Raw genomic sequence first — 26907 nt, 5'->3', positions numbered from 1 at the left:
CTCGTCGCCGATCCTCTTCGCAGCACCAGTCTCCATGGCGGCACCGTGCTCCCTCATGGCACCATGCTCCCTGGCGTGGCACCGGTCTCCACCGTGGCACTGGTCGCGATCACAGTCAACGTTACAACACCGATCACCATACAACCCTCGTCTGCCAAGGGACACGGTGCCCCACTCGTTCCATTTGCGCACCGCTCCCCCTTGACCGTCACACTCCCAATCCCCTTCCAGTAGATCGGGGAGAGCTTCAGGGGCTTCGGACATTCCGCAGTTGGGCCCAGGAAGCCTTGGTCACAACCCCTCAGTGTCCCACTGGCTACCCCCTGGGGCATATCAAGCCCAGAGCGCCCCTTCTGTTGCCCGCTCGTTGACACAATCAGGCGCCCAGCCTCCTGAGGCGACCCTCAGCCACCCTCCTTCAGACCCGGAGCAACCCATGGAGTCAGCCCCTGTGGTAGAAGCTACCCCAGGCGCTCAGGAAGATCTGGCCACAGCAGACCAAGGGGCCACTTCCAATCCCACTCCCCCAGTGGTGTCATCCTCGTCTTCCCCTGACAAGGCTGTGGCTGGCACGTCCACCTCTGGCCCATCTCCCCTGGACTTTAGAGTCCTGCAAGAACTACTTAGGCGTGTAGCCCTAAATATGAACCTCCAAGTTGAGGAGGTTGTGGAGGAGGAGGAGGATCCTATGGTGGACCTCTTAGGCCCAGAAGGACCTTCCAGGATGTCCCTCCCCATGAACAAAACCATCCAAACCAATGCCAAAGCTCTCTGGCAAACTCTGGCCTCCATCCTCCCCACAGCCAAAGGGGTGGAAAGAAAGTACTTTTTCCCCACCAGGGGATACAAATACCTTTTTACCCACCCTGCCCCATGTTTGCTTGTGGTAGATGCGGTGAACGCAAAAGAGTGACCGGGCCAACAAGGGCCCACCTCCAAATCAAAGGACGCCAAGCGGCTGGACCTTTTCAGAAGAAAAGTTTACTGGTGGCCTTTCGTTATGGATTGCGAACCAGCTTGCAATCCTCAGTAGATAGAATTTCAACTCGTGGTCCTTAAGTTCCAAGACTTCCAGCGGAGGTTCGTATGGAACTGGGGGCCATTGCCAAGGAGAGCAAGTTGGTAGCTCGAACCTCCTTTCAGGGTTCCCTCAATGCCGCGGATGCGGTTGCACGCACTCTGGCATCCGGCGTCGCCATACCTCGAAACGCCTGGCTCCAGTCATCAGGTCTTCCGCCTGAGGTGCAACACGCCATACAAGATCTCCCCTTTGATGGTCAGGGCCTGTTTGCAGAGCAAACTGATTCCCGCCTGCATACCCTGAAGGACACAAGAAATACTATTAAATCCTTGGGCATGCATACCCCAGCTACTCAAAGGAAGCCGTTTAAACCCCAGACCACCCAACAACACCCCTTCCCACTTAGACTCAGGCAGGACTTCTCCCGTCGGAGAAGCAGGTACCCTTGATGTAGACCATCATGTCCCCCCCCTGGCAGGGTCAAGGACAATCCAAGCCACCTCCGGGCCCAGCTCTTACCACGGACAGTTATCCTTTTTTGAACCATCTATCCGTTTCTACCATGCCTGGTCCCTTATTACATCGGACCGTTGGGTCCTCCGCACGGTAGAGGCGGGATATTCTATCCATTTCCATTCCACCCTGCCCTCCCACCCTCCTTTCCCATCCCTCTTCAGGGACCTTTCTCATGAGCAACTCCTCATCCAGGAGGTACAATCCCTCCTGGCCCTAGGGGCAGTGGAGGAAGTGCCTTGAAAGCTCAAGGGCAAGGGTTTCTACTCCCACTACTTCCTCATCCCCAAGGCAAAAGGAGGCCTAAGGCCCATCTTGGACCTCAGGGAGTTCAACAAGCACATCGTCAACCTGAAGTTCTTCATGGTCTCTTTGGCCACAATTATCCCCTCACTGGACCCGAGAGACTGGTATGTCACCCTTGATATGAAAGACGCTTACTTTCACATTTCAATTACCCCACCCCACAGGCGTTTTCTTTGTTTTGTGGTGAACAAGACACACTATCAGTTCACAGCCCTCCCGTTTGGCTTGTGCACAGCCCCTCGCGTCTTCACCAAGTGCATGGCGGTTGTGGCAGCTTTTCTTCGCCGACATCACATGCACATCTTCCCATACCTCAACGACTGGCTTATACGGGGCCGATCTCACCAACAAGTTTGGTCTCAAGTGCAACTGGTCATGGACATGTTCAGTCGCTTGGGCATCATGCTGAACGTCAGCAAATCTGTCCTCTTCCCTACCCAGACAATAGAGTTCATCAGGGCAGTCCTGGACGCAAACCAAGCGCGGGCTTTCCTCCGCCTGGCTCTAGCAAACATAATAACCAACCTCTGCAGGTTTCCCACCACCACAGTGAGGCAGTGCCTCAGGTTGCTACATGGTGCAACACGCCAGACTAAGAGCAGGCCTCTCCAGATGTGGCTAGCATTGGTATATCAACCAGACCGCGACAATCTAGATATGGTGCTCACGTCTCAAGCCGCACACTCGACTCCCTAGGTTGGTGGCTGGATCCCTAGGTTGGTGGCTGGTATGGTGGGTGCCGGGGTCCTGTTCCACCCCCTCAACCCACCCTGACCCTGGTTACAGACACATCTGCACTGGGATGGGGGGCACACCTTGGGATCCTGACAACGCAGGGTTTATGGCACGAAAACGAGCTGTCCCTGCACATCAATATCAAGGAGCTCAGGGTGATTCCCTTGTGTGCCAAGCATTCCTTCCCTGCTTACAAGACCATTGTGTAGCAGTCCTAACAGACAACACCAAGGCCATGTTCTATCTGAACAAACAAGACAGAGCCCGGTCATTGCCGCTCTGCCAGGAAGCCCTTCTTCTGTGAGAATTCTGTTTAGCCCACTCCATCACCCTTCAAGCCTCATACCTGCCGGGTGTCCAGAACGTATTGGCAGACAACTTGAGCGGGCGTTTTCTCACGCATGAATGGTCGCTTCGCCTGGACATCATTCACTCTGTTTTCCACATCTGGGGGTTTCCCCAAATCAACTTGTTCGCTTCATGGGCCAACAGGAAGTGCCCAGCCTTCTACTCTTTCCAGGGTCACAGCCTGGGCTCGATCGCAGACGCCTTCCTGATCACGTGGTCGGACCAACTACTTTACGCCTTCCCACCATTTCTGCTGGTCCACAAGGTGCTCCTCGAGGTCCGCCGGGACAAGGTGGACTTCAGTGTTGGTACCCTATCCTGCTGGACCTGTCAATTCGGGTTTCCCTACGTCTACTTCTCAGCCCCGACCTCATCTCTCAGAACCACGGTTGTCTCCTACACCTGGATCTTCAGTTGCTCCACCTCACAGTCTGGAGGATCCGTGGTTGAACCAGGCTAAGCGTGCCTGTTTAGACTCGGTAAAGCGGGTGCTCCTGGAAAGTCGCAAGCCTTCGACTAGACTTATTTACAAAGCTAAATGAAAAAGGTTTTCCAGCTGGTGCGTTCAGCGACTGGTGCCCCCGCTCCAGGCTTCAATCCTGTGCATCCTAGACTACCTGATGTTTTTGAAGGACCAGCACCTAGCCTTTGGATCCCTTAAGGTTCACTCACAGCCATTTCTGCGTTCCACCCAGGAGCGGCTGGGCGTTCGGTGTTTGCACACCCAGTCGTGCAGCCTTTCCTCAAAGGCTTGGAAAAAATCCATCCTCGAGCAAAGCAGCCTGTGCCTACATGGGACCTTAACTTGGTTCTTTCCTGCCTTATGGGCCCTCCTTTCGAGCCGCTGGCTTCCTGCTCACTCCTCTATCTTTCCTGGAAGGTCGTCTTCCACATGGCCATCACTTCGACATGTCGGGTGTCTGAGCTACGGGCTCTTGTGTGAACTGCCTTATACCATATTCCATAAAGATAAAGTTCAGCTGAGACTTCACCCAGCTTTCCTGCCAAAAGTGGTGTCCCGCTTCCATGTAAGTCAGGACATTTTTCTACTGTGTTTTTTTACCCAAAACCACACGCCGACTTTTGGGAACAACTCCTCCATTCGCTGGATGTTAGGAGGGCGCTCGCCTTCTATATAGACCGAACAAAGCCATTCCATAAGACAACCCAGTTGTTCGTCGCCATCATGGAGTGGATGAAAGGCACACCGGTCTCCTCCCAGCAGATATCTTCGTGGATCACCATGTGTATCCGTACCTGGTACAACTTGGCAAATGTCCCTCCGCCTGCTGTCACGGCTCACTGCACGAGAGCTCAGGCATCATCATCAGCCTTTCTGGCAAACGTTCCCCTTCAGGAAATCTGCAAGGCTGCCACGTGGGCCTCGGTGCACACCTTCATGTCCCACTATGCCATTGTCCAGCACTCTCGTGATATTGCGGCCTTTGGCAGAGCGATTCTTCAGTCTGCGGTTTCCCCACCTCCGAGGTAAGGCTTGGGAGTCACCTAACTGGAACTGATATGAGCAAGCACTCGAAGAAGAAAAAACAGTTACTCACCTTTCTGTAACTGTTCTTCGAGATGTGTTGCTCATATCTATGCCATTCCCCCCCACCTTCCCCTCTGTCGGAGTAGCCGGCAAGAAGGAACTGAATGGGGGTCAGGCCGGCAGGGTCTTGTATAGAACACCATATCAGCGCCACTCCAGGGGGCTCCCCAGCCGGCCCGACGGGTAGCTGCTAGGGAAAAAGTTTCCAGCATCCGTGCACACGGCGCGCGCGCACACACCTAACGAATTGATGGGAGCAACACATCTCGAAGAGCAACAGTTACAGAAAGGTGAGTAACCGTTTTTTTCCTCCAAAAAATCAATCTTAATGGATCCATATCATAAAACTACCACATAGCTTGGACTTGTGTGGAAAGATTCAGTGTTGAAAGGGCACAAATATCACAGCTTTCATGTTGAAGTGCACGATTTACCCTAAAGCACCTATCTATGAGCTGCTTAGCTCAAGTCTGTGGTGTTAGCCTCTTACTTCATTTGCAGTGAAACTTGCCAAATTCAACCACACATTTCAAAAGGCAGTGGTGGGAGGAGGCTGCAGCAGGGAGTGGTTTCTTTTTATCAAGATTAACCAGATGTTTTGAGCAATTTTACCCCAATTAATTTAACAGCCTATACCCTAAATTACGTATTTCGTCTGGTTTTAATGGGTGTGAATGATGTTCTGCCATTGCAAGGATTCCATGGCCTAATTATATTTATTATGGTTCTGTTTTGTTTTCTTACAGGCTAAACATATTGTTGGCTGGTATGAACCCATTCTATTTCCATGCAGTGAATGTAATTTTACACTGTCTAGTGACTCTTGTCCTGATGTATACGTGTGACAAAGCTGTATTCAAGGATGGTCGACTAGCTTTTGTCACGGCTCTCTTCTTTGCTGTGCATCCTATTCACAGTGAGGCTGTAAGTATATATGTAAAACTGAGATAGTACCTAAAAGAAATACATGTTTATAACTTAAAAAACAAACAAACCTTTAATACAAAACATACCATTTGCTGTGACTCAATGTGGTGCTTGCTTTGAAGGGTCAACAGTAAAAAAACAAAAAACAAAGGAACCTCAAACCTTTTGCATTCAAAATAACAACATACATTAAGAATAAACTTCATAGTTGCTGTCTTTCCACTTAATACTATCTGTAATTCCAATTAGCCGTCCTAACCAGCAATGCTAAATATAATTACACAATGTTTCAGTTGAAGAAAATGTGGATCCCCACTGTCTCTCAAAACCAGAAAACTTTGTGAGGCATCTGTCCTGCTGAGACATTGTTCTGTTTCTTAAATCTTTTTTCCAGAGTCTTCAATTTCTAAACAGAAAAGGGTCCCTGTAATTCATAATGTAACTTGGTGTGCATTCTGGACAAGATAATAGGAAAATGCTGATACAGGTTGTAGGTCTATATTGACCCATGAATTTACTCACATAGCTCTTAATTAGAAACTATGGATTTTTTTTTAACCTAGGAAAAAAGCTGCTTTGAGTACACTTCATGGCAAAGTTGCAGTATATAAGCTTATGCTGCTTTTCTACTAATCACAGGAAAATGCAAGATATCAAAATATACAGATAACTTGTTTTAAAATGACGGCTATTTTAATTCCCATGTAGATAAAATGGTTGTGTGTTTTCTTTCAAATGGGGATGCAGTTTCTTCTGTTTCCACGTAGACAACAAGTGTATGTCTAGTTAAGATATTGTCAGCATCGTATTTTGTTGTTATGAACTATTGCAAACTAGTGAGAGTGAAACGACTGCCAGTGCTGAGATCTTTTGAGGAGAGTGTGCCTTAATAACAAAAGAGCCATGAGCTTTACAGTTACCTCTTGTGTTGTCTCTGTAAGCTTATCAGCCAGGCTCCTTTACTTAATGCTGCTTTATAATATAGGCGAGGCTTTAGAGGAGGCTGGCTTTGAATTTACTCTTGTCTAGATCAGAATTTGGGGAGTTTAAAGCAAATGCCAAAGCATTGAAGAGTACATAATTAAGTTATCTTAAAACAGCAAAAGCTTCAAAGGGTCTTTAATTTCCTTTATGTGCAGTTTCTGAATCTTTATTAAGTGGAATGCTGAAATATTTTGTAATTTGAATAATTATAAAGAAACTTACCAATTAGAATTTGAAAAACTCTCATACGTACTAAGTTAGCAGTTGCAATTTGTTGTCTGTCTGAACTGATTATTAACTAACATTTGAGTAATAAGCTTTCTTATTATGTAGGAGTGACTTTTAGTCTTTGGGGAGGATTCTTATCTAAAATCAGTTCTCACGGTATTAAAGAATATGACTAAACTTCACAGTTTAGTGAATCAGGCATACATTTCTCTTTTTGATCCCCATTTTAATTATTTCATAAAAATCCCGACCACAGTTATGTTTTTATTTTCTGAGCTGCTTCTATAAATGCTTTTAAAAATAATTTAACTTAGTTTTAGTCAGTCTGTATACTGTTATTATTACACAAAATAGCTTAATTACTCCATATCTATATCTGTATTAGAAAAATACCCAAATTCCTACTGATTAGAGTGCCAGGATGTGGGGAAGAAGAGAGAGACAGAAAGGAAAGGAGGGGAAAAACCCATAAAGCAAAGGCAATTGGTACGGGTCATTGAAACAGTATCTAAAGGGTTTTTTTTAAAGTGTAATTTTCATGTCTTTCTTTTTTTCTTCCTCTTAGGTAACAGGTATTGTAGGCAGAGCAGATGTCTTAGCCTGTCTACTGTTTCTGTTGGCTTTTCTCTCCTATAATAGGTATGGATCTTTAATATTAAATGTTATGAGATGTTGTGAGACATGAGTTTTTTTGCGGGGAGGAATCCATATAAAATCCTAACTATTGTACCCAAGTATGTGTTCGCAGCACTGGGTCCATGGTTATTGAGAATATTTTTTAATGTTTTAAAAATGATGGACATGCACTTGGAAAATGTTTAATGAACTAATTAATAAATATGAAAATAACTTAAATTAAAATCTCTATATCAAATCTATTTTGCAGGAGTGTGGATCATTTTTATGTTGGGGAACATTTCCCTCCCACTGCCTCTCCATTCTTCTTGCTGCTTAGTTTATTTCTTGGGACCTGTGCAATGCTGGTGAAGGAAACTGGAGTCACTGTGTTTGGTGTGTGCTTGGTTTATGACTTGCTTTTCCTGTCCTACAATAGACTTAGACTGTAAGTAACTTAATATATTCTTCAAACCTTGACACCATTTATGTGCATAATATACAGTATGATGTATGGAATTCTGTCCCCATTGAAGTTAATTGGAAACTCCCATTGACTCCAGTAAAGCTAGGATTTCATCCTATATTTTATTTTATGTTTTGCTTGATCCTGTTGCTGGGTGGGTAGCTAGCAAACAGTGAAGAAATGATCTACAGAAACACAACTCAGTTATAGCTAACTTTGAAAGAGTTTGATTTTTATTTGTGTGTGAATTTTGACTGGTAGTATCAATGGTATTTAAAACTTATTGGCTTAATTTCTGCAGTAGCAGCAAACTAAAACCCCATAACTGTTCAAAATGTGATGACATGTGAAGTTAAGTTTTATATCAGATTTAGTAATAAAATCAGATTTGTTCATTCATTTCTTAATATTTTATTTGTAACATGAATGATGCTTACATCGGAATTCTTATGAGCCCTCAAGCAATATCTTTAAATGTTTTTTTCTTTTTTCCCCTCTGTAAATCTAAATTTGTTACATTGGAAATATTTTTTTCATCTGTTTTTGGGTGGCTCAAGAATTCCACAGCTGGAGAATTCAGCGGTTGTCAACACTTAGTTCAGAAAAATCAAATCCATTCAAGGGGACTTATCACAGTCTTAGTTCTGCCAGTAGCTATATGGCTCCTTACTTATAGTGTTAAGTTCTTCTCTTTTTGATAGGCACTAACAATGTGTAGAGCCTGTTACGTCCATCTCTCCCCCAAACATTCAGTGTTTTTAGACTTTCTACATCCTTGTCCCCTCTCAAATGTTTTATCTCTTTCCGTTGACTTTAACGGGACTTAAATAAGGCCCTATGAAAAAATCCCTCCCTCCACAAGTAGTACTAATCCGTGGTAAGCTATGATACGTCACTAGAGTATTTCTTCTGTCTTGATTCTAATACATAACCTCACAAATGGTCTGCCAGTGGCAAGCTATGGACTTCTTTGGGGTTGGCAATCAGAATTCTTGTAGTGTGTACATTTACGATGGATTGTGTGGAGTTGCAGGAACTCTGTGACTAAGGATGGCAGAAATATTTAATTATTCACAGGAAAACCCATGCACTTATTTTATATCCCTCTTTTCCTTGGGTTCATGTTCCAGCAGTCTCTGAACATTCAGTTTCCTTGCTTCAGTGACATTAAATAATGGTCATGCCTGGGCCAGAGACCTTACAGTAATGAGAGGCTCTGTGGCCCAGATGTGATGCATTTTAATATTCATTCTAATTTATTGTGCACTAGTGTAGCAGTTTATGGTGCTCAGAATTTTGTCTGTGTGTTTTGCTTGATTTTAAGGGATAGGAGAGAACCTGCAGCCAAATGCTGCTGAGACTCCTTCCCGCACCCTCCCTGGTTGTTTGAACCAGACCTTCTTTCTTTTTTTTTAACAAGTGAGCTGCCACAAAGGATAATTGTCTAATGAAATATACTATGCAATTTCTCCCTCCTGACTCCCCATCATTCTCACCGCTGTAAGCTCTCTTGAGGCCTGTAAGAAAGATTAGACTAATAATATTCTGTGAGGTTCTTTTACATATTTTTAATACTGTAGTTTGTACAATAGCTGAGAATCCATTTATGCCCAGTAGCAGTGAAGTAAATGCCAGATCTTTGCATGGAGAACTGAAGGAAATGTCATGTATTGTATTAAGATAGCAGTTTGGGATAACTTTCCAATACTCTTTTTTTTTTTTTTTTAAATGAAGTAAACGTGAAACAAAAGAACCATCGCTTAAAAGGCCTCTTTCTCCCCCCGCATCCCCTCCCCTTGTGCTTCTCAATTCAATGAGTAATTAGGAGAAATGGAGGGGTGCATCAGAGGTTCGCACGGCAGCCTGCGGCTTCTCCATCTGCTTCGCTGCAGATTCCTCCATCCAGCAGGGAGAATGGGAAGCACCGGTTTGCTCACAAAGGGACCTGGAACTCATGCCACCCTGCATCACCTGAAGAGCAACGGAGCAGCAGCCTTTCTGTCTCAAACAATGCCATGTGGGCTATTCTTAGGTACTGTACAACCACAAGTGGTTCTGATTTTTTTTCTTTTTTTCTCAACAGGTTGATTTATATCTTTGTATATTTTTAATGACAAGAATCACTACTTTCTTTAAACATTTTTATTAAAAAAAAAACAACTATAATTGTTGAGTGAGGAAAAAACAGGGTGGGGGGCCAGGATAGATTAAATAAGTACATTTCTGCTGCTTGAGGAGAAGAAGAAAGGACTGAAGTCACTTCACAGCTGAGAAGAATCGGTATTTTTAGAGAAGGCCAGACATTAGAGAGGGGGCTTTGTCCCCCCGCCATCTTATCCGGTGGGATGGAGTGCTTCCTTGTGTTTCTTATCCTCCCCTTCCTCTTCCAGAGTTAGAAGATGGGGTTGTGATGTTGGTTTGAGAGGGGAGGCACAGACCCTTTTACCTCTAAAACCTGGTGGTGAGCACAGGTGCATAGTTTGGAGCAGAGCTGCCATTTATAAACAATCTAAATATTAACTGCCAATTTTTGCCCTGCCTTGTGCCCAAGATTATATATAGGCTTGGCAGAATTCTATTTTTATTTTTTATAATTTCAAAAAGTAGTATCAGTTTTATTTGTAAGTATCTACTTAAATTTTCACAGTTTAGGAAAATTATGGGGGCAGGGGTCAGACAATAATTATGTAATGACCAGTAAATGTTGAGATTCAAGTAGCTGAACCATTAAAACACAAATTGTCGTCACATGTACAAAATATCCTTAAATCAAAGGCTAATAATTTGTCAAGCAGCATTTTTCTTTCTTAGCCTGTCTGTAAATTTTGATTTTTACCAGCTGAAATATTTTTTCAATGGTTTGAGTCTGTGTATGTTGAAATCAACCTTTACAGAAATTTAACAATTAAAAATCTAATCCTTCCAAGCCTAATGATACATGGAGAAAGCAGGGGTGGTGGAATGATGGAACAGTTTTATATCCAGCACTAAGTGAGGTGGTCAGTGCACTCTCAGTGGACCTCTTCTGCAAGCCAAGCAGCTCCCTTTAAGGCTGAACCGCACTCTGACCTAGGGCCAGAGTCTGACATCCTTTGAATGGCAGTTAGTCAGTAAGAGGGTATAGCAAGATGCATCTCAACGTCCTCTCTTAAATACGTAAGTGTGTCATTTTCTAAATGTCCCAGTCTCTAATAGCATTTAGAAACTTGTTTAATGGCTTTTCCTCCTTAGTAGGATACTGATACTGCCCAGCCATAGTTTTTTCTGATGTTATTACATGCTGCATCACTGGTTTTAAGAATAATGTAGACGAGGTAATGTAGTAATGTTTATTTTCAGGCACATGAAACTCCAAATCTGAAAATCTGAATAAACAGGGAGCCAGGCAATGGTTTACTTTTGAAAGGAGTTTTTTCCTGAATACAATTGTTTGAAGTGGTCTTTTTTTTCTTTTTCCTCAAAACTGAACAGATGATGACTTCTGCAGTACGTTTTAATTGCAATCTTCTAAGGCAGAATGGCTTTTTAAAAAAAGTCTGCTATAAAAAACAGCTGCTTTTAGAAGCAGTATGTTGTGATTCTTGCTTTAATTGCAAAATATTCTCTGGGTTTTAAAATAAAAGGGAAAAATAATTAGCAATTTATGCTTTTTAAACAAAGGATAAAATTTTCAGAAGAGACTCGGTGACCTAGCTACCTGAGTGCCATCCAAAGTCAATGGGAGTTAGGCTGTTTTTGATACAGTACCCAAAAGCTTGAGACACAGGTAAGGCTTTTTGGTAGTACTTAGACCAGCAAGGGCCAGCCAGACTCTTCCAGCAGACAGTTCCTACATCAGATCATATGCCATCTAAGTCCTTTTTGGCAGCTTGTGTGCAAGCAATATTTCATAATTATGAAATGGCCCCAGAAAACAGGACACTAATGGAGGCTTATGTTTGGCTGTCAGCAATATGTAAATCCTGTCAGCAGTGCTCATTAATTGTATAGTCCACAACTATGTTGTTTATATTTATTTGCAAATTCCATTTCTTAATAGCTAAAATAGACTCCAGGTTATATGACCCCATAAGGGGGGCGGAGGAAGTATTGTCAGGTCAGGTGATCAGTCTTTGCCCTTCATCTTGTGCCTTATAGTACCATTTATGTCCAGCTATAATTGCCCAAAAATACTCTGCCTGGATTACTAGAGGGTCTTATTGTTTGAAGATGATGTGTAAATGTCTGTCTTTTTTTGGTATTCTATACATTTCTAGTGTAATAGTGCCTAGAGACCCCAATCAGAATCAGGAATCCCTACGGGGTAAACACTTAGTAAGACACAATCTGTGCTGCAAAGAGCCTACAATTAATTAATTATTTTTAATTAATGTATATGTAATTTTAATTAATGGATAACATTAATGTATTTTTCCATTTGCTTGATGCTACAGATGGAAAGAACTAAAGGTGCATTCAACAAATACATTATTTTAAAATTACCTTTCCACCCCACTTGCCACTATGTTGCCCAGAATGTCCTGGCTCCCTAGTTTACACTCAGAGGCATTGATAGAGCCACAACTCGCGTATCTGGACTTCTGGGGAGGAGGATACATTTTAAAATAATTTTTGTATGGCATGCCCCTTTAATCCTTTCCTGCTTTGAGAATTCAATACAAATATATTTTGTCCACATGAACAAAATTACAGGTCACTTTAATTTGTACCCTATGCTGATCCAGATTATCAACTGGCGTAAATTGTTTTAGCTCCACTGAAGTCAATGGAGCGATGCTGATCTTTTCTTGGCTGAGGATCTGACCCTTTGAATGTAGCCCCTAACAACAAGTGAAGAATCATGACCCAACACACACACACTCAGCCGCTTGACTGATTCACTTGCAGGAGAAAGCTTGTGTACCTGTGTCATAGGTTTATTCCCCACTTTGAACTTTAGTGTTCACAAGATGGGGACCTGCATGAGCTCCTCTAAACTAATCCTAGTCTAGATCTGGTCCTGCTGCCACCAGTTACGTTTAAAGTGGATAACATACTGCCTGTTCCCCCAAAACTCTCCCTGGGGAACACAGATTCAATCTCCCTGAATCTCAACACAAAGGGAAGCAGCCCACTTCCCCTCTCCCTCTCTCTCCTAGCCTACTCCGGAGAGAGACACACCGATTCAACTCCGTGAATCAAACCCAGGAGGAACTCACTCTTCCCCCCTCCCCTTCCCCTGAATTTCCACACGAGAAGGAATTAACCAAGTCCAAAGAAAAGAAAAGAATTTATTAAAAGAACAAAAAGAAAGTACACTATCTCTGTCATACCAGGATGGAACAATACACAGAGTCTAACCTATAAACCTGGAGAGAATTCCCCCTCCCCCTTTCTTTCTCAGTAAAAGCAAAGTAACAGCAATAGAAATAAAGAGATTCCTTCAGCAAAACACACAATTGCAAAATGTAGAAATAAACTTATAATACTAGTACGCCTTTCTAATACTCACTAGACTGAATAGATGAAAAGTACTGCAGAAACCTGGGAGGACTTGATTAAGATGTCTGGACTCCCTTAACTCCCAAGAGAGACTCAACTCAAAACAAAGAACCCAGAAAAAAAACCTTCCCTCCACAGAGATTTGAAATTATCTTGTTCCTGATTGGTCCTCTGGTCAGGTGTTCTTCAGGTACTGCTTGTTAACCCTTTACAGGTAAAAGAGACCTTAACCCTTAACTAACTGTTTATGACAACCTGAAATTTAAATAATTGATAGTGTTGTGTGAAGGACAATAGTAGAATGAAGATGAATTATTAAAGCAGTCTTGCAATACAGTGTGGTACACCTGGATTGTGAAACCCTGCTGACTAGAAGTGATGATGGGTTGGGATGGAAGTCCTGTGTGGACCATTTGTTGGAGAGAGTTTTGTGGAGTCACTGCTGGCTTTTATGTTCTGCCCCCCTAAACTAGCTAGAAATTTTCTCTCCCAGTCCTTCAGTCACTAAACAGTTTGCTGCCACTGGCCACTGATCTGTATTTAGGGCAGAACTGATTCCATATAGAGGTTTCTGAAGCCTGTAAGAGAGGATACTGTTCATGGTGTCTCTCGTTGGGCATCCCTTATTAGCCAGTTCATTAAGCATCATTGACTTTTTTTTCTTGAGTGTTGTGTCAATATCCACTGTAAGTACAGGCTATTATATGCAAATCATTGACATGACAGTCCATGGTACCTCTGTGTCACTAATCAATAGGGTAAATGGTCCCATACTAGAGAACTTATAGGATGCTGGTCGAAACAGAGTCCTGATGGTCTACCTTGACAATGTGAATTTGCCTGTGGTTGTGTTTTGCTTTAAAGGGGGCCAGGGTTTGGTAATCTTGCATTTATGAAAACTAGTTAATTTCTTCCTTCTATCAAGTGGAGATGCTCTGAATCCCAGTTTCACTTAGCACTGATCTTTCATGTGACAAAACCACAAAATAAATTAGTGCAGTTGGCCAGTCTCTGCTATTTCTGATCTGGCCATCTCTAGAGAAGAGGAGTTGCAGGAAAATAGAACTGTGAGGAAGACTCCAGGATTTTTGGGAAAGATGAGGGTAAATGTTGGCCAGGTGCTTTAAGGGACAGAGAATGTTGGTGGTGGGAAACTGCCTACAAAATTGGTTGATAAATTTAGGTTTTTTGCTGCATCCCAAAAGGTCTAGAACAACTAGTAAGCCCAGGTGACCATAATGTCTTATGATATGGCAGTCTGATGGGCTGCTCAAATACACACTCTGATATCCTGTCTTGGGACCGCCACTCTTTTTATCCTCTGATTTCTCCTTTTTTTTTTGATCTGTCTTCTCCATCTGTGTTTGTCTGTATTTCATCCTTTCTCTGTCAGATACTATGGTGAAAGCCACCAATGTAAGAAACCAGATAGATTTATTTCTCTCTCTCCTCTGTTTTGCTTTCTTCCCTCATTTCTTTATTCCCTGTGTTCTGTTTTTCTCTTTTGCTTCAACCTTTCTTGAACTCCAACTACCTCTCCCCTCCCACAAAACATCCTTTTTAGAACATTTTCCCTTCCATATGGGGGAAGCCTCCATTTTTCTCTTTCTCTGCAGAGGCAGCTGCACAAGTCAAGTGGTGGTGCTCTGCATAGAGAATGGATGCAGAGGGAGTCTGTCCAGTATGCTAATTAGCATCAGTTTCCCTTAGCTGCCTTTCTGAGTGTTTTAAAGTGTTTCTGTGCATAATGAATCAAGCTCTATGTACATAATCATTTTAATGGAAAAACAGCTCTGATTGCGTGACCCTTGCCAGCTTCCCTTTTTAGCCGGCTGTGTATAAAGCTCTCAGGAGCTGACGCACAGTTTTGACCACTGAGGATGGCCAGTCATCTGCTGCTCATGGTACAGCCAGCCTGGTAGCTGAAAGCCTTATAGGATGCGTTTGTGTGGTAGATCTGTTATCTAAGAACTTTGGGAGGATGCACTGGAGGGGTCGGTGTAAGCTACTTTGATTCAATACATCCTAACATTTTATTGTGAATTCCCCCATTCCCCTAAAACACCTGTACACACCTAATCCTGAGCTTTCCCCCTCCATGTCACTTTGATACGTTACGTGAAGAGGCTCGTTTGCCCGCGACGCCAGCTATAGTCAGCTGTCCTACATGGGCAGTTTGGTATACCAAGGGCCTAATTTCTCTTGCCTTGCACCTTTGTTAATTTTACACCAGTGCAAAGTGAGTGTAAAATGTTGCTAAATCAGATTGACAACATTTACATCCACTTTGCATTGACTATGCACTGGAGTTAATGACTGCACCACATTCAAGGCAAGGAGGGTCAGACTTTTTGTGTTTACTGTACCTCCCCACTTCTGCATGGTGCTCTGTACAATTTGGGATGTCTGTGTATAGGATTTGCTAAATACTTCGGAATGCAGAGTTGAAAATCATATTAGTGTTTCTTACTCATTAGTTTCTAATCTTGCTGCTGGGGCTGGGCCAGGCTTCGTGCTATCATATCAGTAGTTGAAGAATTATCTAGATTTGTTTATCATAAAGCTTATTGGAAATTACTCTGGTGCTTTAAGTGACTACATAAACTGAGCCATGTCAGAGAGAAAAATAAAATACTTCAATATAAGCCTTTTATGCTTTCATTCAAAATTAGCAATACTGCCTTACTCCAAAGTAGTAACCTTTTTAAAAGGTTTAAAATGTGTCTGGTATACTCTCTGCTGTCTTCTTTGTCGATCTTGCCCTTGCTCCAAATTCTGGGTTCATCCAGGGTAGCATAAAGGTAGATTTGTTGTTATGAGAGTGACTATGCTAATGAGATGATATAATACAATATTAGATCAATTTACCCAACACCTGCATGTCTGAGATCTAAGGCTTCCAGTCACAGTGGAAAAATAAATGTGCTGCTATATTCCCAAAACTAGAATCCCAGAGAGACTGTCAATTATTAATCACATTGAAAAGTGTTTACCTATTACTGTTACTTGTAAGTGCCAATAAGATGATTCTCAGTCTGTGGTTCATGAAACTCTGGTGGTCTGTAGAGAGCTGGCCAGTCACATGGTACCAACCTTTCTCTTTCTTGTTTCCAGTTGCTAAATCCCATTAAAAAGAAGATAATATGCATGAAATACTTCTCCATATAAGCAATTTTTCTTTAGTTGCCATAGGTACATTACATGACCATGAATAGGGAGGTGTCCATGAGACAGTGTATTAAAATGTTGTCTACACTGTGGAAAACATTGAAAATCCCTGTTATAATTTAAAAAGATTTGAGGAATAAATTAGCCTTGTGCTTTTGACAGCACTCAGCATATAACCAGTTTCCTTGTTTCTCCTGTAGAGTCATTGTCTGCTTTGGTTTGAATGGGTCTTTCACACAACAACAGGGAGAAGGAAAAGATTGTTGTTTTTAGTTGTGAAAAACAGAAAAATTGTCAAGGGGAATTGGGCATAGATGTGGCACCTGAAGTTATTTTTAATTTATTTTTCAAAATGGGCTAGGTTTCTAGTTAATGGCCTTTTCATGGAATAAAACAGCTTTGCACTGCTTATTGTGTACTGTATTTAACTATACATCAGTCAACTTTCTGTTAATAGCTTTATCATGTATATTACTGCTAGAGCTGACTGAAAAATGCAGAAAAATTTTAGTGGTGAAATTTATGGGCAAAAGTATAAGTAGCAATAACTAGAGCTAGTTATGTAAATCTCAGCTATCACAGTGGTTTTAAAACTGATTTGATCGTGCTCCCCCTTCTTTTTGTCTGTAATAGTTTACGCTTCCCCTCCCCGGCACCCAGTCAGCAGCCACTGCTCTCTGGCTGCCCAGCTCTGAAGGCAGAGTGGAGAATGGTGGGTGTTGGCCGAGTGCCCAGCTCTGAAGACAGCGCCACTGCCAGCAGCAGCAAAGTAAGGGTGGCGTGGCATGGCATTGCCACCCTTTTTTCTCCACTGATGCTGGTCTCGGTGCTGCCTTCAGAGCTGGGCACCCAGCCAGCAGCCACTGCTCTCCAGCTGCCCAGCTCTGAATGTGCACAGTAAGTTTGTTCCCCCCGGCCAAAGCTTCTCCCGATCCCCCTCCCGCCCCCCAAAATACATTCCATGCCCAGGACTGGCCTTAGGGTTAGGTGACCACTGAGGGTGCCATGGTTGGGAGGCGGGGGTGCTGTCCAAGTGCTGCAAACTGGTGGGCCTGAGCTGCCGGAGTGGAGGTGAATGCTGGTGAGCATGGGGCTAGAGCCCTGCCCGGCCAGCTGGGTGGAAGGCAGGCAATACCAGCCTGGTAGAGAGGCACAGGCAGTAGGGCTCATCCCTGCGGAGACAGTGGGCCAGTTCCTGGGTCGCCCCCTTCCCACGGGCATAGCGGTCAGGTGATGTATGGCTGGGGGAGCCCCTGGGCTCAGAAAGTCTTCCTTGTGCATGCTGCCGTGGGCGGCTGGAGAGCATACCATGCCACCCTTGCATCTGCACTGCTGCTGGTGGCCACTCTGCCTTCAGAGCTGGGTGGCCGGAGAGTGGCAGCTGCTGCCTGGGAGCCCGTGCAGGAGCTAGGAACCTCTAGGCTTGGCAATTCATATCCCCAGCACCTCAGTGCTCCAAGGTTGGTCAAACTTAGGATCAGACAGATAGTGTTCATTTAGAGTTGCTGAATATGTGTGCTTTAGCTCACTTCTCAGTGCTGAAGGATCCAGGAACAAAAAAGATGGATCCAAATTCAATTAAGTCAATATGATTACTCCAGAGACGCATTGGAGCTAATAAATAAACTGTCAGCAGTGTTGTTCGCTCTTGCGGTACCATGTAAGCAAACTGGGAACAGGCTTTAGTGTATTGTGTATACCAGGCAGTGTTAGTGTATCAATCAGCAGTCCGACCTATCAAGAAAAGTATGATGAGGTCATACTGTATTTTCCTTTATAGCCCAGTGAAGCTCGCAGATTCTATTTCAATTCAAACAGATGCCGATCTCCAGCATGCAGCAAGAAGGAAGAGAGAGGGAAACCAGTGACAGTGCAGGTAAAGGTGTATCAGTTGCTTGTGGTTATTTTGGCCTTTCCTAATTGGGTACAAAAGTGGTATTTCTCTTTGCAGTTCATATGTAGCCATAGTTCATCTCAAGTAAGACTCTATAACATGTTTCTACTTAAACATAAAATTCTTGCTTACATTCATTTTGAAAAATAGAAACCTCACTTACTATTCAGTATTTTATTACTTGCATTGAAAACCAGTGTTGCAATTAGAGCTGTGAGAATAAGTGATTTTTCAGTTTGCTGGCAATTCCAAAAATTGGAGGGGGGGAGGGGCGAGGGGAATGGTTCAGACTGAACCAAAACCAAGATTTTTCTGAATTTTTCATGAATTGAAAAAGTTGGGAAAATTTTGTTTCAGATTGACCAGAATGAAATGTTTTATTTCCAGGCATTTTTTTTAACTGCTCTTGCAATTTTTTTAATTTCTTACAAAAGGAATTTCATTTTTAATGTCAGAAAGCAATTTTATAGCAAGGTTTGGATTAGAACGTCTGACTGTCATGTTTTAGCACAAGCAGATGGGACCATAAAATAGCCCATATTGATCAATGAATAGTGATTATGAAAGTGCTTGGAATATAATTACTGCTAGGCTCCCTTTTATATAAAATTATATCTGTTTTATAGTTCTCCCCTCCCTGCCCTCCTCCCTCCCCCCGATTCCACTGAGTTCAGTGAGAGCAAATGGGATTTGGTTATTTTAGTTTACGTGATGAGATGCACTATACACTGTGCTTTTTTTATTTAAACTGTTCATTGTTTTTGGTGCCCAGCATACAACTAAAAAGAAAAACCCAAATGTGTGACTCTACCCTTGAAAGCATTTTGGGTTTTTGCCCATGCAACAACAAAATAGTAGAGGAGGGAATTGAAAATGATATGGAAAGTATGTAACTAAGTACATGTACGTAAGTAGCTATACAGCTGCATATTTTTCTATAACTGAGGCTTCAAGATTCAGCATTTCTTGTGAAATACCAATCTGCCATAACTGTAAGTTATGGGAATAATAACAATCTTGTATGAAGCAAAGGTCCTAGCTCTTAAGTGAATACATTTGGGAGAGGTGTTGCCAGAGTGTTATTCATGATAACTTGTTCCTAGTGCCCTTGCTACAGTGATTATACGATATTTTCGTGGATGTTTAACTACAAAAATACCTAGACAGTTTAAAGAGACCCTGTCAAGGTTGTTGGGTTCAAATTTTAACTTTTTATAGGCCCAGATGACAGATGTTTTCCTAATCCATGTGGATCAAATTCTGGGAGTGAGGCCTATCGCAGTAACTGATTTATGTCCTAATACAGGACATTTTTATATAAGAAAATAAAACTGAAAAAACAACATAGATATTGAACCTGCCAAACACTTATGAACACTCATAACTTTGTTCCCCTCAATAGTCCCACTGAAGTCAATTGAATTATTCATGTGAGCCAAGTTTTGCATGTGTTAAATGCTTTGCAGGAGCAGGGTCATAGTATACAATGGCTGTTGTTCATTTTAGCCCACTGTCTGTAAAGTTACATGGGGCTCAGGGATAGCTGTATAAAAGTAAATTGTGCCTCTGCCCTATACTTGGCTTCAACAAGTTTATGCATTGTGATGGACATAGAGCTGCTATGTAATCCAAGTAATGAGATAATTTTATGAATACTGTATATGACCTGGTCAGCGAGATGAAGTTACTGTATGAAATATACTGCTCCAGTTTAATAGGGGGGCTAAATGAAAAACAGGAAAAGCAACATGATGGATCTAGTTAAGAAACATCTGAGCGAACACTTGGGAGAGTGGGGGGAATCAATTACAGAACAAGGCCCTATTTTTAGGCCCCAGCCCAAAGTGACACAGCTGTTTTGCCAGGTTAAGAGCCTAATGATCAAAAGGACATTCAACAATTAAAAAGCCACTCCTCCAGAGAAAAAGGGGAGTCCATTATCAGGTGCTCTCCAGGTGGGACAGTTTGACCTAGAGAGAAGCTCTGCAGAGAGAGTTTGAGTCTCCCTTCACCAGACCCAGGGAATGGTAAGCCTCAGGGAGAGGCAACCATACATATACACTGGCTTATTGTTTTGAGATCAGTTTTCTCCTGGATGGTTTAACTCTAAATAAATAATACACCTCTACCCCGATATAATGCTGTCCTCGGGAGCCAAAAAATCTTACTGCGTTATAGGTGAAACCGCGTTATATCGAATTTGCTTTGATCCGCTGGAGTGCGCAGCCCTCCCACCGAGCACTGCTTTACCGCGTTATATCCAAATTCGTGTTATATTGGGTTGCGTTATATTGGGGTAGAGGTGTACTTTGCTTAACAAAGGCTGTTTGGTTACTGTTTACCACTGTCATTACTCCCAGCTGGAGCAGAACTGCAGGCACTGAAGGTAAGTCAGGCCTGCTTAGGTGATCACAGTTGATCATAGGGGACTGCAGACCTAGATCCGGTCTGAGAGTGGGAGAATGGCCTGATTCCACCCCAGGAGAGGTGATGGCTTGAGGGCCAAGACCAGAGGGGGGATGCCCTCAGAGGTCAGAAATGCAATTAGCCTTGAAATCATGACGTTTCCCCTGTTTGTTATGTAATCCTCTTACAGTAGCTAGGTTGCAGTAGCACTGCTCTTCTTTCCATTTTAGTGACTGCTGAGGGCTTGCCTACATGGAGATATAGCGCACAGCAAACTGGTGTGTAAATCTATAGTGCACTAGCTTGCTGCACGCTAACTGGCCATGCGGACCCCGCTCCCCCTCACTAAGCGTTCTGTGCTTTGACCTACTGCTGTTTGAAATAGCAATAGGCTGAAGAGCACTGCAGAACTTTTAGTGTGCAATAACTGAGTCCACACAGTGACTTAGTGCATTGGTGATTTATACCCTGGCTTGCCAGGCACTTACTCAGGCTCTGAGTCAGGTTCAACCTCCCTCAGTGAGAGGCATCTTATTGGGAAAACAATCTCTATGTGAATCTCTTCACTGACCCTGGCTACTGGCACCACACCTGATCTGTCTTTTTATAGTCAATATTCAGGAAGGAATGTTGCACTAGGAATAACATCTCAATCTAGTACTCATTTTTTTGCCCTTCAAAAAATGTCTGTTTTTATCCTTGTTATGCTGAGACAGTAGAAAGGATTGAGCTTTACCATAGTCTAGAAAGATGAGATGAAGGATGATTTTATGATTAAAGTGTAGGATTGGGACTCTGAGAACTGGACTCAATTGCTGGCTCTGCCACAGACGCTCTTTGTGACTTGGACAAGTCAGTTCCCGCTCTGTAAAGTGGGAATAATATAATAATTCCTTTCTCCTACCATTTGTCTTGTGTTTTTTAAGACTAACTACTTCTGTCTTGCTATCTGAATGTACAGTATATAGCACAATGGGTGTTGATCTTTGGAGCCTCCAGTTGCTACTTCAGTACAACTAATAATGAAATAATTGATTTGCTAATTAAAGTTTGCCAAAAATAATACTAATGTCTGGAAACCTAGATAAGCAATCTTTTGTTGTTTCAGTATTTTCAGTATGAAGATGAGATATTTTAGACAAAACAAGTGCATTAAAAGAATACTATTGAAGTTGCAACATCAGCAGTCAAAAGTTAGGAAATGCCAGAAATGAGGTTTCCGGTACAACCTTAATTTGTCCCTCTTGTGTGTACACATTATGTATGTAGGGTAACCAGATGTCCCGATTTTATAGGGACAGTCCTGATTTTTGTTTTTCTTATATAGGCTCCTATTACCCTCCACCCCGTCCCAATTTTTCACACTTGATGTCTGGTCACCCTAACATTATGGTACAGTGTTAATTACACAGTCACATTCTATTTATTCCACAAGACCCCTGCTTCTTTCAATCCATGAGATGCATGATGCTTACTTAATGAGCAGCTATTCAATATTTTGATTTTTTCCTCATTGTTCAGTTTGTGGCCCCAGGCCTACTATTCAAACTCTGCTCTGAAGACAGGCATATTAATTTTCTCCTGAAGTTTTCTGTTCACTGCCAGCCTTAATTCTAGTATTTCCTAACTTTTGGACGCTCGACTTTGCAACCTTAATAACGCTCCTTTAATGGATGTGTTTGTGTGTAATTTCCTAGCTTTTTCAAAAAGCCTGACCACCTCCCTGAAATTCCATCATAGAATATCAGGCTTGGAAGGGACCTCAGGAGGTCATCTAGTCCAACCCCCTGCTCAAAGCAGGACCAGTCCCCAGACAGATTTTTGCCCCAGAGCTGTCAATGGCCCCCTCAAGGATTGAACTCACAACCCTGAGTTTAGCAGGCCAAGCTATCCCTCCCCCCATTGAATCCCAATGGTTCTTCATCAGGGTCGGTATCTTTAGATCCACAGCATATACCTCTGCCACTTGGGCTTTGCAGTAGGTTGTTATAGTGTATGTGAACCAGCACTAAGGGGGATGACACACAGTTTGTTAGTAGGTTTCACGAGTATTAAGCAGGGGAATAGTGAGACTTAGGAGCCTTGGCTTCCATTCCAGGCTCAGGAGGGGAGTGTGCTCTAGTGGACACAGACTGTTCTGCCCTGGCCTACCCTTGTCTCTTCCTCATGCCAGAATCCCCATCCCACTCCCATTCTTCTCACTTAGCCAGTCTTATTCTCCACTTCTCAAGATTTTTCATTTCAGTCTTAACTGCCCTGCCCAGCAAGTCCTAGTCTTATCCCTCCAGACTTCGCACCCATTCGTTTGTCCGCCCCGTCCCCATCTCAGTCTCCTTGCCCAGACAGCCCAGCTCCTCCTCTGATTTGTCTCTCTTCACCCTCCTACTCTCCAGTCATTTCTATGCCTTAGCCAGTGGGGATGGGGAACATGTCTCTCAGTCCCAGTCTCCCTCTCTGAGCTTCTCCAATTTATGTGCCCCTGCCTCTTTGTCTCTGGCTCTTTGCCAAGCCAGTCCCCATTCTTCTCTTGCACTCGGCTCATCATCGGGTCTGTCTTCCTTCTACCCATCCCACTGGTACCTGGTCCCAGCCATTCCCAGTCTCTCCCCTTGTTCTTCATCTCATCTGTCTGTTCCCACCCTGGTTTCACTCTCAGCTCTAATTTATTTGCACGGCCAGCCCCAGACTTAGATTCCCACTCCCCTGCTTTCCCCAGGCTCTTTGTCCCAATCTATCCCCCCCGGGCCAGGCTCTTGTCCCTTCTGCTTTTGAATCAGGCAGCTTCCTCCTCCCAGCTGCCTGGGTATAGGGGGAGGGGTGTTTATTGAGAGCCCAGGACAGACAGATGCTTTGCTCTCAGTTCTGATGCTTGTCCCCAGCCTGGCGCACAGCAGCCCAGAGACTGAATCAGAGCCTTGGTAAAGATCTTACAATCATAGGCCTGGTCTACACTGTGGGGAGGATCGAGCTATGTTACACAACTTCAGCTATATGAATAACGTAGCTGAAGTCGACGTACTTAGACCTACTCACTGTGGTGTCTACACTGCGGTGAGTCGACTGCTGCCGATCTCTAATCGACTCTGCCTGCACCTCTTGCGGCGCTGGAGTACGGGAGTCGACGGGAGAGCACTTGGGCCTTGATTTATTGCGTCTAGACTAGACACGATAAATTGATCCCTGCTGGATCGATCACTGCCCACCAATCCAGCGGGTAGTGTAGACATACGCTGAGGCTTGATGCTTCACTGTCTTCCACTGTTTTTATGTTGATGTAACACCAGTAGGGTATCAAAACTGGTTTAACAGGGCCATAGCTTTTCTGTGCTCTTAAGGAATGGGAGCTATATCAGTATCACAGTTTAAAAAGAGACCAGCATAACTATAGTTATTTCACTGTTTTATTGGCTATTTTTAATACTGGCAGTTTATTTTAATTAGAAACAGAGCAGGTAAATCCTGCCCTAAGCATGACAGCTATAATATTATTAACATCAACAGCCAAAATCTGTTGTTGATGGAATTCTCTCTTCTACTTTTGCTCCTCTTGGCCATGCATATGCTCAGGCAGTTTACAGTAATTGCACATTTGGATTTGAATTGCTAACCCAATTGGCCTATTTACGTGCACAAATCCAAGAACTTGTGCAAGCAAATGTTCCAGCATAAGGAATTCAATGAAAATGTGCCCCTCTAGTGCTAGGTAATTTGTATTGGCTTTTAGGATAATTATTGCAGAGATTAAAACTTTTTTTTTTTTCAGGAAGAGGTGGAAAGTAAATAACATACTCATTGGTCAGCCATGAGTGACAGGGTCCAGAGGCCCTGTTTTTTTCCAGTTAGCAGCAAGTGAACTAATCAGTTAGGCCTCACACAGGTGTATATGCCAGGATAACAGGGAAGCACTGGGACTGGTATTAGTTTACCTACCTGTTGAAGGTTCATTAGCTAACTTTTAAAATATCAATACACTCAAAGAATCAAAATCTAGGGCAAAGCCTCATGTTGAACAAAATGGCATAAGAAGGCAAAGGTAGTCACGTGTAGGGAATTTTTTCTTTCCCCCTCCTGAAGGATGTTGATCACCTAGGGTAAAATTCACTGCATTCAGAGGACCAATGCAAGTCCTGTACGCCACTGAAGTCCCACTTAAAACCTTGAGTTGCAGGCATTTACTGTACAATGTTACTAAGTGAAAATCTCTAACGTGTAAGTACAGTCTGTGTTTTCCAGTGTTGATTTGTGGGAGGCTGTATGTATTCCATTCACTTCACAGCACTGCCTGCCTTTTCATTGTACATGATAGTCTCATTAAATTGATATGGAAATAGATTCAATGTCCATTTTCATTGGGCTTCATTAGAAGTACTGAAATTCAGTGTCAAGGAATGAATGGTGTCTGAGAAATATAAATGCTTGAATAGCATAGACAGAGGAGTTATCTTTTGAATGAACTGGGCCAGTTTTGTGTAGGGGTTAAAGTAAGGATTGGAGAGGACTGTCCCCCTCTCTCAGAAAATAAAGACCCAAAAGGGATAAGTGGCACCCAAATTATTATGGGCTACATCTCTGTTTCTATTCAAGTTGTCCAACTTTGCCTTTCCATGCTTGTCTATTAGCCACCTTTTTGTTAAAGCTTTGGGACACCTGGCAAAAACATTGGCAAAAACGTTGGTCTTCACTAGACCTGCTAAACTGATCCCTGCTGCATTGATTACAGCAGCATTGATCCCTGGTAAGTGTAGACATGGCCTGAGACTTTAAATGTATTATACAAAGGCAAAATCTATTAGTGTGCCTAATGCCTCTCCCATCTTTTTCTGTATGATTTTTACAAGGTACATAGATTCTCCCTTTGGCTATACATTTAATTTGCATCTTGACTTGAGGAGAAAGAACAGTAAACCCAATTTCAGATTTCTAATTCAGTTGCACCAATATCCTCTTCCAACTAATGTATTAAAAGCCTTAATCTTATGTGGTCTTTGAAAATGTTGGAAGACCAATTTAACTCTCAACAGTAGACACTTGAAATGAAGCTTTTGTGACTGAATGGCCAGAAGGCTGGAGTGCAGAAGGGAATCTGGTAAATGCATTCCACGTTCCCAAACATCTGCATGGAAATTCAGATAATGACCTAAGTGAGCCTTGAAAGACAACATTTGGGCTCATGCTGTTGGAACACTACTATCAATTGTTTGCGCTCCAAGTCTGACAGGTCTCCTAGCATCTGGCAACACTTTGCTTTGCCTTATGAATTCTCATTACCTGTCACAACTGATCACCAAACAGCTTAAAAAAAGCAGTGTATTAAAATATGTTGTAATTAATTTTTAACCTCCCCTTTTATGCTAGGTTAAACAGTTTCAGAAAAGCGGCATCACTTATCATCTGAACAATACAGAGTTCCCTCTGTATAAAGCTACCACTATAAGGTCATTTTATGATGTTTGCTATAGAGCCTCCATTCTGTGGCTGTGTGTTAAAATCTACTAAAATCTCTCCTTTTATGAGCTGTTAATTCCCTGTCTTTGCAAACCAGCTGTGGAGTTAAGGGCATATTAAACCCAGACTGTATTCTCTAATGAAATGGGATTATCCGTTAATTGCCCTAGTACAGAATATATGAAAAAAACACTTCCCTCTATTCTTTAAAAGATGGCCAACAAACCTCTCAGGCACTGGCTTTGGAAAGAGAATATAAGGAGCAGGTCCGTCTATTTTCTTTTTCTTTTTTTAAACAGGAACATAAAATACAGGGAGAGAATAATTATCAGTCAGTGGGGAACAAAATGTTGGCATTTTTTTCCATTCAGTATTGCTTTGATCAGGCAACACCACTACATATATCGTACTTGGTAAACTATGCAAGGAATTTCTGCAAAGACAGAGTTGCTGTTAAGTTATGTCCTATGGTTCCCTTACCATATTTTGACACTGTTTGATTTTAACTGCATTTAACACTAATCTCTGCATGGTAGCAGTTTATATTCCTGATGTGCCCAGTGATACATTTGGAATGTTGTGAAGTAGAGTTGTTTCTTCTGTATTTTGTTAATAAATTCAGTTCAATATTGTTGTCTCCTCTCCACCCCAATCCCCTTTCCAGAGCTAATTACAAGTCATATAGATTCTTCTACAAGATACATCGGTGTAAAGAGCAAATTTTATTTGATAGGAGGGGAAGGGATTTTCATCTTTTAGAAAGCTTTTTATCTGGCCTGTGATGTCTTAAATGGCTTTCAGTGCCAGTCTTTCTAGTCAAA

General features: G+C 42.8%; 1 protein-coding gene and 1 long non-coding RNA gene across 6 annotated transcripts in view; one reads left to right on the top strand and one right to left on the bottom strand.

Moving 5' to 3' along the window:
* Positions 1-26907, top strand: part of TMTC1 (transmembrane O-mannosyltransferase targeting cadherins 1) — a 215859-nt gene that overhangs the window by 23748 nt on the left and 165204 nt on the right. For all 5 annotated transcript variants that reach the window (XM_039547592.1, XM_039547608.1, XM_039547599.1 and 2 more), the window contains exons 2-5: positions 5219-5396; positions 7177-7250; positions 7498-7674; positions 9518-9724. In XM_039547592.1, the coding sequence (XP_039403526.1) occupies positions 5219-5396; positions 7177-7250; positions 7498-7674; positions 9518-9724 (636 nt within the window). The remainder of the gene's footprint in view (positions 1-5218; positions 5397-7176; positions 7251-7497; positions 7675-9517; positions 9725-26907) is intronic.
* LOC120409481 lies at positions 1266-26374 on the bottom strand. Its single transcript, XR_005601312.1, has 3 exons — positions 26313-26374; positions 16167-16290; positions 1266-1320 (listed from the first exon to the last, which is right to left on the bottom strand). It is a non-coding gene; the product is annotated as an uncharacterized LOC120409481 (long non-coding RNA).

The sequence above is a fragment of the Mauremys reevesii genome, linkage group 1 (genome assembly GCF_016161935.1).
Source record: "Mauremys reevesii isolate NIE-2019 linkage group 1, ASM1616193v1, whole genome shotgun sequence".
NCBI lineage: Eukaryota > Metazoa > Chordata > Testudines > Geoemydidae > Mauremys > Mauremys reevesii.
This window is presented reverse-complemented; position numbering and strand designations above follow the sequence as displayed.